Here is a 13,818-nt window from a genome sequence, read left to right as displayed (position 1 = left end):
CACTACTGTTACATGTGACCAATTATCCTTCTACCTCGTACGGCTTTGGGATGTGGGAGAAACCAGAGCATCCAGAGGAAACCCACAACGTCACAACCATTGGTCATCGGTCAAGTTCCTTAAGACTCTTTAATTTTTATTTTGTACTCTCTGTGTTTTATTCATTATAATTATCTGAATTAATGAACTTCGAGGTTTTTATCTGTTATTGTTAGGTCCTCCCCAGTTTACAGTTAAGTTGCAATTGTCCTTGGATACTTCCAATTAAGTCTTCAAGACTTTGCAGGTGTCCAGTTAAATATCCTTGGACTTCTGTCTCTTATTAGAATAGTTACTGGTTAACCCTCTGACTCGTCGGGTGTTTTATCAGCTGGGCACAGATTCTTTTGTGCACTGGAATGTATTTAAAGGGGTAGCGCTATCCTCTTGGGCCTCCGTTCTCTTGATTCCTGCCTAGTGGATTTCTGGCCAAGTTATCATGAGTTATCCAAAACCTTCTAAGTTCAACTGATTTGGTTGTTAATAAAATTCTGAGTTTTACTTAACCCTTCCGGTTGTCTGTGTGATCCTGCACTTGCTTGTGAAGATACAGCGTGAGACACATGGACTTGCGGAGCACATACAAACCCCTTACAGATATTTGCAGAGTCTCAAATTGTCTCTGTCGTAATCCTAAATTCGCACTAATGAGCAGGTGTACCTAATAAAGTGACCACTGAGTGTAAAATCAGACGATATTGACCAATATGACGAGTTGGGAAATGTTGGTAAATGAAATGTGTGAAACAAAATCTTCTTATCTTCCTCTCCCAGAGAAGATTCATAATGAGATTGATGATGTGATTGGATCTCATCGAAGACCTGCAATTGAAGATCGAGTGAAGATGCCATACACTGATGCGGTCATCCACGAGGTCCAGCGATACATCAACATCACTCCCATGAGCCTTCCACACATGGCAACAAGTGATGTGAACTTCCGAGGATATTTGATACCCAAGGTCAGAGTCGAGATCAATATAATGTATGTTTTATTTGTATTATTTGTAATAACATCAAACCAAAAATTAAATAATCACGTCAGCTATTCTGTACTTCAGAAGGTACAGTGTCCTTAACTTGCTTGTTGCTGAGGAGGAATGGTGGTGGTTGTCCATCCTGTCCGATGATGACAGGAGACCTGTGTGGGAGAGTTTTTAAAGTGGACAAGCTGTTGCACTGGGGCAGTTCCTCTCTATCAACCCCAAAAGACCGGCTCCAGTGATATGAATGAACATCACAAACTGGGGTCTTCCGTGGATGACCATGACATCTTCTGTGCCTCGTCGTGTCTTCATTCTCCAGGGAGCATTGCAGTATCACCTTCATGGGCGTTGGATCTCCCTGTAGATCTTATTTGCCCAGTCTGCTGGAGCTGATTCTGCAAACAGGGACAGGCCTGTCTCTCTCACTGGGGTATGAGGCTGCTGGCTATCCTTGCCTGCTTTAGCCAGCCTGTTGAAGTGGTGTACCGGGGTGTGGCTGCTGTCACATGAGGACAGTTACTTGGAGCCACAGCAGAGTGCAGAGCGTCCAGTAGGGGCCCAAGGTGAATGAGCTGCCCCGGAATGGACACGACAAATTCCATCACTGGAGCTGCTACCCCTCCCTGGACATCCCATACACTCCAGGAGGTGAAATAATCTCCAGTCCATTGGGGTACACAGTGAATGGTAGGGCTTTGAAATATTACTATGTGGTTCACTGAAAAACGTAAGAAATTGGAGCAGAGTCAGGCCATTCGGCTGATTTATTAACCCTGTCAGCAACATTCTACTGACCTCCCCTGCCACCCCCCCATAATCACTGACACCTTGATTAATCAACAACCTGTCGACCTCCACTTTAAATGTACCCAACGATTTGTCTCCACAGCCACCTGTGGCGATGAATTCCAGATTCCCCACCCTCTGGCTAAAGAAATTCCTCCTCATCTCTGTTCTGAAGTGATGACCTTGTATTCTGAGGCCTTGCTCTCAGGTTGTCTTCTGCCAGCCTCTTAAACAAATCTCTCCCAAAAGATAAACTGGCAGGTCTGGGTTTTTTTAACTAAACTCCTAAATTGTGCAATTCAATGCTTAAAACTATAGTGATAGACTCAGTTGACATTTTTAAATGCCAGCTGAAAATATATTTATTTAACCTTGCTTTTAACTAACATCTTTTTGTTTCTTATTTGTATATTTAATTTCATTGCATGTTGAAAGGCCTTGACAGAGTGGATGTGGAGAGGATGTTTCCTATGGTGGAGGAGTCTTAGACAGAGGACACAGCCTCAGAATAGAGGGATGTCTATTTTCAATGGAGATGAGGAGGACTTTCTTTCGCCAGAGTCATAAATCTGTGGAATTCATTGGTACAGGCAGCTGTGGAGGCCAAGTCGTTGGGTATATTTAAGGCAGAGGTAGATAGGTTCTTGATTGGTCAGGGCACAAAGGGATACGGGAAGGAGGCCGGATATTGGGGCTGAGAAGGAAAATGAATCAGCCATGATGAAATGGCAGAGCAGACTCGATGGGTGAAACCACCTAATTCTGCTCCTATACCTTATGGTCTCCACTTCAGCCCATTGTAAAGCACTCTGAGCTACATCACCTGTATGAAAAATGCTCTATAAATAATAATACAATATAATAATACAGAATAAGCAAACAAGCACAACTTACTTAATGGATTTAGCCATTCTAAACACACATAACATACAGAAAAAACACTGAATTAAAAGAGGAAATTGAAAGACAATGGAACATAAACAGAGTACACACTGTCCCAATTGTAATATCTACAGCTGGTATCATCCCAGTCACTACAGAATAGCATTAAACAATTAGTCCTACACAGCAATATTCATGTAAATCTCTAGGAAGCCACAATATTAAACTTCAGCTGAGTAGTCCAAAAGCTCCTAGCAATTGAGAAATGAGTGTGCTTGTCTATACCTGTATGTCAGGCATTACCAGCTTGAGCTGAGGAAAAGTATTTTAAAATAATAATAATATTATTATATTAATATTATATTGTAACAATAATATTATTAATAATCCAACAAAACAAGGCTTCAGACCACAAAGGTATTACATTCTGTGCTCCAAGGATCAATTCCACATCAGCCACTGCAGTACATCATCCCTGGGATGTTTAACATCATCAGTCATTCTTTTAATGTGTTGAGATACTTTCTGCTTTGTGCATCTGACATAACTTTTGACCATAACCACGTCTGAACTTGCTTCTGTGTTTAGGGTATGCTTGTGATGCCTGTCCTTTCATCTGTTCTGAAAGACAACAGCCTCTGGGAGTCACCGGAATCATTTAATGCAAATCATTTCCTTGATGAAAATGGATGTTTCAAAAAGAGTGAAAATTTTGTGGCATTCTCAGCAGGAATATGTATACACTTATTTATTTTATTGACTTTTCTCTCTGCCCACTTGCAAGAGGACACAACCTTGTCATAGTGTTTGGAGGCTTGTATGCCTCAATGACCCAGAGATCTATATTGGAAGGAGTACGGGCTTTATGCATTGGCTCTGGGTAGGGTCACCCATGTCAAACAGATTAAAGGGCAGAGGCCAGACCAACAGCAGTCCACCAGTCATCCAAGTTCCGGGGTTCAGCTCAGGGCGAACAACTCTGACTGGTAATGAAAACTGATAGGCAATTGAATGGCAGAGCAGACTTGATGGGCCAATTAGCCTAATACTGCTTCTATGTCTTAAGGTCTTATGTTCTAAAACAGAAATAGCAATGAACAATCCTTCTACATCTGAGTGTGTCGGTATTCCTGAGTCTTCACCAGGGACTTGCATGACAGCAGTGAAAACTGAGCCACTGACATGATGAAGGAAGGCCTGAAGACCATCAGATCCATTATGATCGTAAATACCAACGGTGTAACAGGCTGCTGCAGTTCTCCACCCAAGGAAAGGCTGATCGCAGAATAAGTCAAAGTTCAAAGCATCACAATTCTTTGCTGAAACCCAAAATGATCCAAATCAGCAGACTTGCTGCTTTCTGTTGACCTTCCTAAACTGAGGTGCTGACTCTGGGCACATTACACTAACTGGAGTCAGACAGAGCCAAACATCAAAGTGTGCATGAGGAGATTCCTTTATACTGAAGCAGGAGTAGATTGTTCATTTCTGCACACACGAAAATCACACAGTGAGGATTACCCAGTGTTGTGACTGCGAATTAAGTTACCAGAGAGACATTGAAGTTGGTGGATATAGAAGATTTTACACTTCAAAGCAAGCAGCAGGTCATTATACTGGAGACACTCTTAGAAGAATAGGCCTCTAATCTCAAAGTACATCACAGTTTTATACCCTTCAGATCAATGGTAACTCAATACAGTTTCAATGTTTACAATAACATTGTTTATTTCAATACATTGGGTTGACAATGCTTCACTTAGGGTGGAATGGTAGTGTAGTGGTCAGCACAATAATTTCCAGTACCAGTGGCTCGAATTCAATTCCCACCACTGTCTAAAGAGTTTGTATATTCTCCCCATGATGGTGTGTGTTTCCTCTGGGCGCTCCTGTTTCCTCCCACAGTCCAAAGACTTACTGTAGTGGGTTAATTCGTTATTGTAAATGGTCCCATGATTAGGCTGGGATTAAATTGGGGGATTGCTGGGTAAAGCAGCTCGTAGGACTGAAAGGGTCTATTCCGTGCAGTATCTCAATCAAACAATAAATCAATATTATTTTTAAACACCTAAATCTTCACACCAACACTCCGGACCACAGATTGAATACTAATCACCATTGCATTCATCCGTATACAAGTATGTCAGGTAAGCGGGGTGTTTCCTGGATTAAAATCAACCCCAGTCTACATTTCCTGGAAGACCATTGTTTTGTGCTGAATTTTAAATTCAATCTAAAATCCACATTCATATCTAAAGACTGGTTGCTGTTGAAATTAATGTTTTCTATATTCCATATCTCTAGAATACACCTCAACACCCAACGTTTAAGATCTCTGAGCTTTCCAATTTAATTTAAGAAACATCACATAAATAAGTTTGTACTTTCTCAAAGGTGTATTCCATGATGAATCACAAGTTCAAAGTAAATTTTATGATTAAAGCATATACATATCACCATTTACAACCCTGAAATTTATTTACCTACTAGCATAGACAATAAATCTATAGAATTTTAACCATAATGGAATCAATGAAAGACTGCCTAACTCAGATGTTCAACTAGAATGCAGAAGACAACAAGCTCTGCAAATACAAAAATAATTACATTTAATAATAATAATAATAACAAATAAATAAGCAATAAATATTGAGAGCATGAGATGAAGGGCCCTTGAAAGTCAGTCCATCGGTTGTGGGAACATTTCAATAACGGGGCAAGTGGTTCAAGAGCCGAATGGTTGAGGGGTAATAACTGTTCCTGAATCGTTTGGTATGAGTCCAGAAGCTCCTGTATCTTCTTCCTGGTGGCAGCAGTGAGAAGTGAGCAGAAGTGAGAAGAGGGTGGTGGGGGTCCCTGATGATGGAACAAGGGCAAAATATATTGGTTATTGATTACTGTGCTAGTAGCCGGTGATCTAGGTTATTGATTCAGAATTTGAGTTTGGATCCAACCATGAGAGCAGCAGAATTTAAATTTTAGTAATTCAATAAAGTGGAAATTAAAGAGTTAGTTCAATAATGCCAGCTATGAAGTGGCTAAAAATGAACTGGTTGATGAATTTGGGCGCCACAGTAGCATAGCATCTTGCACAATGCCATTACAGACTGGGTGTTCTAAGGTTCAGAGTTCCATTCTGGTGCTGCTTTGTAAGGAGTCTGTACATCTTCCCAGTGGAATGCGTGTGGAATTTTCCCCTGGTTCTCTGGTTTCTTCTCATTGTCCAGAGTTATACCAGGTAGGTTAATTGGTAATTGTAAATATTCCTGTAATTGGGGCAAGGTTAATGGGGGTTGTCACAGGTTGTTGGGATGGTGTGTCTCGAAGGGGCCTGCTCCATATCACTAAATAAATAAATAAATGTCCTTTTTAGTGTGAGAAAAGAAATCTTGGTGTGGCCTCAATGTGATACTGACACAGCAAGGAAGCTAATTAGTTCCAGGGCAATCAGAAATAAGCTATGTATGTAAGTAAAAAATAGGCCTAACCTGGGCACAACGTATCGATGCAGCTCATAGGAAGGCAAGACAATGGCTATATTTCATTAGGAATTTTAAGGAAATTTGGTCTGACACCAAAAATATCCTCAAATTTCTACAGTTTCTACTGTGGAGCACATTCTAACTGGCTGCATCAACATCTGGTAGGGGAGCTTGATACTGTACAGGATCGACGTAAACTGCAGAGAGTTGTAAACTCAGTCAGCATCATCATGGTCACTCGTTTCCATAGTATCCAAGGTATCTTCAAGGAGCCACGTCTCAGAAAGGTGGTGTCCATCATTAAGGACCCCATCACCCTGATCAAGCCTCCTTCTCATCGTTACCATTAGGAAGGAGGTACAGAAGCCTGAAGGTACACTCTCAATGCTTCAGGAATATCTTCTTCATCTCTGCCATCTGATTTTTTCAATGGATATTAAACCTATGAACACAGCCACAATATTTTTAAATTTACTGTTTTTCACTACTTAAAACTTGTTGTAATTAATGTATTTTTCTCTTATTATTATACTGCTGCAGCAAAGATGACAAATTTCACAACATATGCCAGTGACATTAAACCTGATTCTGATTCTGAAGCAACAAAATGCTGAAGAAATTCTTCCAGTGTTTATTTCTTACTCCAGATTCCAACAACATGCATCTCTTACATCAATAGAAAGTTATTTGGAAAGAGTGATTGTAATATCCAAAAAATTTTACATTCAGTTTGTAAAGAATAATACAAAACAGGTAATAAATTAGAGAGCTTAAGGTAAAGGAACCCATAGGAGTCTGTGATCATAATATGACAGAATTCACCCTACAATTTGAGGAGAAACGAAAATCATATGTACCCGTATTGCAGTGGAGTAAACGGAACTCCAAAGGCACGAGAGAGGGGCTGGCCAAATTGACTTGTAAAGAATACTGTCAGGGATGACAGCAGAACAGCAATGGCTGGAACTTCTGGGGCAATTCAGTAGGCATAGAATATGTACATTCCAAAGAGGAAGAAGTATTCTAAAGGCAGAATGATGCAACCATGGCTGACAAGAGAAGCCAAAGCCAACATAATGGCCAAAGAGTGGGCAAATAATAAAACAAAAATTACTGGGAAGTTAGAGGATTGGAAAACTTTTAAAAACCAACAAAAGTCAACTAAAATGTCATAAAGAAGAAAATTGAACGTTCAGGTAAACTACCAATAATTTTATGGAGGAAACCAAAAGTTTCTTCAGATATATAAAGTGTATATGACAGATGACAGTAGATATCAGACTGGTGGAAAATGATGTTGGAGAGGTAGTAATGGGGGACAGGGAAGCAGCTGATGAAATGAATAAGTACTTTGCATCAGTCTTTACTGTGGAAGTTGCTGGCAGTATGGTGGAAGTTCCAGGTGTCAGGGGTCATGGAGTGTGTGAAGTTACCATTACTAGAAAGTAGGTTCTTGGGAAACTGAAAGGTCTGACAGTAGTTAAGTCACCTGGACCAGATAGTATACACCCCAGGGTTCTGAAAGAGGCATCTGTAAAGATTGTGGGGGTATTAGTAATCAATTGATTCGTGTATGGTTCTGGAGGAATGACAAAGTGTAAATGTCACTCAACTCTTCGAGAAGTGAGTGAGACAGAAAAGAGGAAACTATAGGCCGATTCTTCTGACCTCAGTGGTTGGAAGGATGTTGGAGTCAATTGGCAAGAATGTGATTTTGGGGACTTGGAGGCACATGATAAAATGGGCCATAGTCAGAATGGTTTCTTTAATGGAAAATCTTGCCTGACTAATCTGTTGGAATTCTTTGAAGAAATGACAAGTAGGATAGATAAAGGAGAATCGGTGGATGTTGTGTACTCAGATCTTCAGAAGGCCTTTAAGAAGGTGCTGCATGTGAGGCTGCTTAACAAGTTAAGAGCCCATTGTATTACAATGAAGATACTAGCATAGATAGAGCATTGGCTGATTGGCAGGAGGCAAAGAGTTGGAATAAAGGAGGCCTTTTCTGGTTGGCTGCTGGTGACTAGTGTGTTCCACAGGGGTCTATTTTGTGCCTGCTTCTTTTTATGTTTTATGTTACTAACTTGGGTGATGGAATTGATGGTTTTGTGGCCAAGTTTGTGGATGATATGAAGATAAGTGGAGGGGCTGGTAGTTTTGATGAAGTAGAGAGACTACAGAAATACTTAGACAGATTAGGAGAATGGGCAAATAAGTGACAGATGGAATACAGTGTTGGATAGTGTTTGGACATGCACTTTGGTAAAATAAATAAAATAATAAATGACGGAGAGAAAATTCAAATATCTGAGCTACAAAGGGAATTGGGAGTCTTTGTGCAGGATTCCCTAAAGGCTAATTTGCTGGTTGAGTCAGTAGTGAGGAAGGCAAATGCATTCATTTCAAGCAACTAGAATATAAAAGAAAAGATGTAATCTTGAGACTTTGTAAAGCACTGGCGAGGCCTCACTTGGAGTATTGTGAGCAGTTTTGGACCCATTATCTGAGAAAGAGAAAGTATGTGCTGAATTGGAGAATGTTCAATTGAGGTTCATGAAAATAATTCCAGGATTGAAAGGCTTATCATATGAGGGGTGTTTCATGGCTCTGGGCCTCTACTCACTGGAATTCAGAAGACTGAGGGGTGACCTCATTGAAACTAATTGAACGTTGAAAGGCCTTGACAGAATGGATGTGCAGAGGATGTTTCCGTGGTCGGGGAGTCTAAAACTAGCAGACATAGCCTCCGAATGAGGGACATCCTTTTAGAATGGAAATGAGGAATTCCTTTAGCAGAGGGCAGTGAATCTGTGGAATTCATTGCCACAGGCAGCTGTGGAGGCTGAATCATTGGGTATAGTTAGAGCAGAGGTGCATAGATTCTTGATTAGTCAGGGCATGAAGGGAAACAGGAAGAAGGCAGGAGATTGGGGCTGGGAGGGATCAGCCATGATGAGATGGCACTGAGTACTTGATGGGCCAAATGGCCTAATTCTGCACCTATATCTTTTGGTCTAACTCAGAATTTTTTTAACCTTACTCATAAGGTAATGATGTCACTGCTATATTTATTATCCATCTCTAATCTTACCAAAAACAGACAAAGGGACAGGAAAAAAGGTCTCCAATTATGAAATATATTATGTAATTATGCGCTGAGTGCTGTAACTAACCTTTTACAAATTTGTTTTCAAGAACATTTCTGTACTCTTGCAGGGAAAAGAATGTGCCTGGGAGAATCTTTGGCTCGCACGGAACTCTTCCTTTTTTTGACCACTCTCCTGCAGAACTTTGTCTTCAAGCCTGTCATCGATCACAAGGATATCGACATCTCACCAGATGCAACTGGAATTCTGGTTGTACCCCATGTGTATGAATTCTATGCTGTCCCTCGCTAAATCACCTTGAACTTTAGCAGTTGATGTTAAAGATTATTTAATTTACTTGTGTATTGTTAACATCACAAAATTTGGTTATTTCCCATTTACTCATTCTCACTGTAGTCCAACATGTCAGTCCATGGCCACCTCATGTCAAAGTGAGACCATCCTCAGGTTGGAGCAACAGCTTATATTCCAACTGAGTAGCCTCCATCCTGATGGCTTCTCCCTCTGCTAAAAAAAGTCCCCTTTTCCTCTTCTTCTATTCCTCACACTCACTTTTACCTCTTCTCAGCTGTCTGTCACCTCCTCCTTCCCTTTCTACAATGGTCCACTCTCCTTTCCTATTAGATTCCTTCCTACCCACCTGGCTTCACCTATCAACTTCGAGCTCTCCTCCTTCCCCACCTCCGTTCACATTCTGCCATCTTCCCTCTTCCGTTCCAGACCTGAAGGAGGGCCGCAGTCTGAAGTGAAGGCTGTTTATTGATTTCCATTAATGCTATGTGACCCGCAATATGACCCAATTGAATATTAGAGTGTATACAGTATACAACCAGAAATCCTTATTCTTCACAGACATTCACAAAACAGAAAAACGCAAAGAATGAATGACAGAAAACATTAGAACCCCAAAGTCTCCCTCCCCCTAACAAGCAGCAACAAAATCATCAACCCTCCCCTTCCCCCCACTTGCCCCAGCAAAGGCATCAACCCCCCCCCCCTCCCCGCACCATGCAAGCAACAGCAAATCTTGCAGAGACCATCATCGACAGTCCATCAAAACTACTGTCCATTCCAACACTTCAGCATCTCCAACATGGTGATAGTAAACCAGGTTAAATTTTAATAAAGTTGAGACTTGTATTTACTGATTACACTAAATAAATAAAAGCTAACTCAGGGGTCGGCAACGTTTATCACTGAAAGAGCCAATATGGACCCATTTCCCACAGAAAAGAAAACACTGGGAGCCACAAAACCCGTTTGACATTTAAAATGAAATAACACTGCATACAACGGGTTTTTTTTGCCTTTATGCTATGTATAAACAAACTATAATGTGTTGTATTTATGAAATTGATGAACTCCTGCAGTGAAAACGAAATTACATTTCTGCATGCAACAAAAACATTTTGAACTCCGAAAAAAAGACGTTGGGTTGAAGGTTATTCCGTAGTTAGCCTACCTTGGATCGAAGAATTAAAAGAAAGCGCGCACTGGCGGGTGTCAGGCATTGGCAGTGGTGACGTATATTAATAGCGATAAAAAAACACGTTTTAGCGGTGTGCTACACGCAGTGCTAAAATAAAGACACTGCAGTCAAAGGTAACTTTATTCGAACTAAACAGCCTTGCTTTAGAGCCTCCCTCAACCCGTCCCCGTGGGCACGGATGCTCCAAAAGACACGTACTCACAAACCCCTGTAGGCTATCTCCCTTAGCCGGAATGGTGGCTAATTGTGAGCCGGTTCGGATGTGCCAGGAAATGGGGTCTCCACAACGTTTTATTTAGATTGTACAAGATCACCATAATCTTCAAATTTCGAATTACATTTCAAAAACTAACAAACCACGGGGAGCTGCAGCACAGAGATGAAAGAGGCGCATGCGGCTCCGGAGCCGCGGGTTGCCGACCCCTGAGCTAACTTGTCAATATTCATGACCACAAGCATTTATATTACAGTCAGTACATATGATAAGCAATTTCTTACACTAATTTATTAAACCATGCCAGACTAGTTGGTGTGTATTTCAGGACAGCCTATTGTACACAGTAACATTACTTACTGACTGACTGCCCATTACACCGCCAGCATTTAGAGCAGCAATGAAGCTCCTCCATCTCCGGTGGTGTTCGGGGCTTCCTTCATCATGTCAGTCACTCCCCGTCCCTCTGGTTTCACTAGTGTCAGTCACACAAGTCCAGATGGAGACTCGGGTATTCTGTCACACTCACATGCAGAGGGATTCTTCATGCTGTTTCCATTACAATTTTGTTTGACCAGTCAGGGTTGTTCACCCTGAGCTGAACTCCCTGAACCTGGAGTACTGGTGGACCACTCTGAATCTGGCCTCTATTCTTTGACATGGGTGACCCTACCAACAGCCAAATCATAAAGCCCTGAGTCCAGCCAACATAGCTCTCCGGGTCATCGAGGCACGCAAGCCTCAAACCACAACAAGGTCGTGGCCCTCTTTGAGGAGAGTAATATTTAAGGACTGGGTATTTAAATTTATCCTGTAATTTGTAAAACTCAGAAGACTATGACGATATAACAGGCAAGGTATATGCATGTGTTATGGTAGCATTTGTGGTGAGCACAACACTATTACTGCGCTAGTGATCTGGGTTCAATTCCTGACACTGCAAGCAGTTTGTATGTTCTCCCCATGACTACGTGGGTTTCCTCCAGGTGCTCCAGTTTCCACTCACAATCCAGATACATGGGTTAGTAGGTTAATTGGTCACATGTATGTAGTTGAGTGGCACGGCCTTGTTGGGCTGGAAAGGCCTATTACCGAGCTGTATCTCTAAATAAATAAATGTGTGGAATTTACTTACATAGTTCCTGAGGTTGAATGTCAGTCTGGCAGACCAGTTAGGATAAAGGCTGGTGGCCCCCACCCTAAAGTAAATGAGAATGAATTGGCAGCATTTTCTGGGGTTGAAGTTCTGTGCGGACAGGAGGCACGAGGGCCAATGACCTCCCAGGTACGCAAGTCGGTGAGACCTGAGTTTGAGGCCCAGAATTTGGGGGTCTCCACTTCATTGTCATTGGCTAGTTCTGGAGTAGATTGAAAGTCCAAGAGTTGAGGCCTGATGGCTGACGCCCTGGGTCTGTGACCCTTTGCAAGATTGCTGGGGAAGTCAAAGATCCGATGTCTGGTAGTTAGAGTCCACCGGAATCTGAAGGCCCAGAAATGTGGAGGCCTGTCCTGGGGTGTGTGGGGTGGGAAGCAAGGGCTTGTTTTGCTGTTGTTGTTCCTGTCAAATCAAGCTTTTAGTTATTTAATTGTATACATGTATACCGCAAACAAGACATTTCTCCAAACCAGGGTGTAAAGCACAGTGGTACTCTTAACACACAATAACTTAGGAAAGTAAGCATTAAATCTACAAATGAATTACATAATAATAAACAAAGTAAAGTGCATAAAATAAATATTGTAGGGTACAGTACAAATTATCCAGAGACATTTCTAATGCGATGCAGTAGGGAGTTCAGAAGCCTAACAGCCTGCGGGAAGAAGCTGTTTCCCTTCCTGACCGTTCTTGTCTTCACGTATCGGAGTCTCCTACCTGATGTAGAATGTCAAAGAGGATGCTGGATGGATGGGAGGGATCCTTGATAATACTAAGTGCCACTCTCACATGTCCTTTGCCGGGATGTAGACTGATACTCTGCTGCTCCTATACCAGATGAAAATGCAACATATCAGGACACTCTCAATGGGGCTTCTATAAAATGCAGAGAAGATGGGGTGAGTGGGTAGGGAGCCTCACTTGCCTCAATCTCCTCAGGAAGTGAGGTATTACTGTGCCTTCTTATTTAAGGAGGTGATACAGAGGGACTAGGTGTCCTGTAGGGGGCATGGTTTATTCTGATTGACGGTAGTCGCTTCCGACATGATTGATTTGTTAATGTTCGCAAATAAATGATTAATATACTCATTCGAAGCCAATGTTTTCTGTCTCATTTGCTGGACCCACGAACCTGATTCTACATTACATTTGGTGCTGTGAGCCAGATATGGCCTCTTGAGCAGAAATGCATTTCTTTAAGAAGTTATTTAAAAGAGTGGACCTTTGTTTGAGAGAATCGGAATCCCTGATTGAACAGATACAAGAGCAGGCTTTGGAAGTCTCGCTATTCTACTGGTGGGTTACTGGATGCCCGTACATTGGTCAGACCAGTTATATTTCGCTGGGGTTGAAATGGGACAACATATTGTTTCCATACTTAAATCACTGGGATTTCCCAGGAGAAAGGATAGCTGGCGGGATTCTTTCTGGCTGTTTGCAGCAATTTTAAGACATCAGTATAAAATGACAGCAAGTCACAGGATGAATTGGAAAATCTCAGCAATATTATTCAGAGAGAATCACCATTGATGGCTCAGAGCAGGGTCACAAAGTTAGAGGATATGAATATAAAGATATCTTGTCAGCCAATGAAACTACAGCTCTTGGGCGCTGCATGCCAGGCTGGTTGGCAGCCTGACCCTGTAAGGTTTGAGCCATGATGAAGTGGGGTGATGA

At 41.7% G+C, this 13,818-nt stretch overlaps 2 protein-coding genes across 11 annotated transcripts in view; one reads left to right on the top strand and one right to left on the bottom strand.

Moving 5' to 3' along the window:
* Positions 1-9,530, top strand: part of LOC132402262 (cytochrome P450 2C23-like) — a 219,312-nt gene extending 209,782 nt beyond the window's left edge. For 7 of the 8 annotated variants that reach the window (XM_059985065.1, XM_059985067.1, XM_059985064.1 and 4 more), the window contains 2 exons: positions 814-1,001; positions 3,282-4,251. In XM_059985065.1, the coding sequence (XP_059841048.1) occupies positions 814-1,001; positions 3,282-3,497 (404 nt within the window). In that variant the 3' untranslated portion in view covers positions 3,498-4,251. Of the gene's footprint in view, positions 1-813; positions 1,002-3,281; positions 4,252-9,391 lie in introns of those variants that run through there. The other variant, XM_059985068.1, reaches the window with a different exon arrangement.
* The window catches only part of LOC132402257 (cytochrome P450 2C39-like), a 120,161-nt gene that overhangs the window by 92,291 nt on the left and 14,052 nt on the right, over positions 1-13,818 (bottom strand). Inside the window, exons 3-5 of one of the 3 annotated variants that reach the window (XR_009514865.1) lie at positions 12,859-12,969; positions 9,349-12,543; positions 4,396-6,617 (exon numbers count right to left, since the gene is read on the bottom strand). The gene's annotated coding sequence lies outside the window, so the exon portion shown is untranslated. Of the gene's footprint in view, positions 1-4,395; positions 6,618-9,348; positions 12,544-12,858; positions 12,970-13,818 lie in introns of those variants that run through there. The other 2 variants (XR_009514864.1, XR_009514866.1) reach the window with 2 other exon arrangements.

This window comes from Hypanus sabinus, chromosome 11, assembly GCF_030144855.1.
Source record: "Hypanus sabinus isolate sHypSab1 chromosome 11, sHypSab1.hap1, whole genome shotgun sequence".
In the NCBI taxonomy this organism is placed as follows: domain Eukaryota; kingdom Metazoa; phylum Chordata; class Chondrichthyes; order Myliobatiformes; family Dasyatidae; genus Hypanus; species Hypanus sabinus.
Note: the sequence above shows the minus strand (reverse complement) of the source record. Positions and strands in the feature narration are given on the sequence as shown.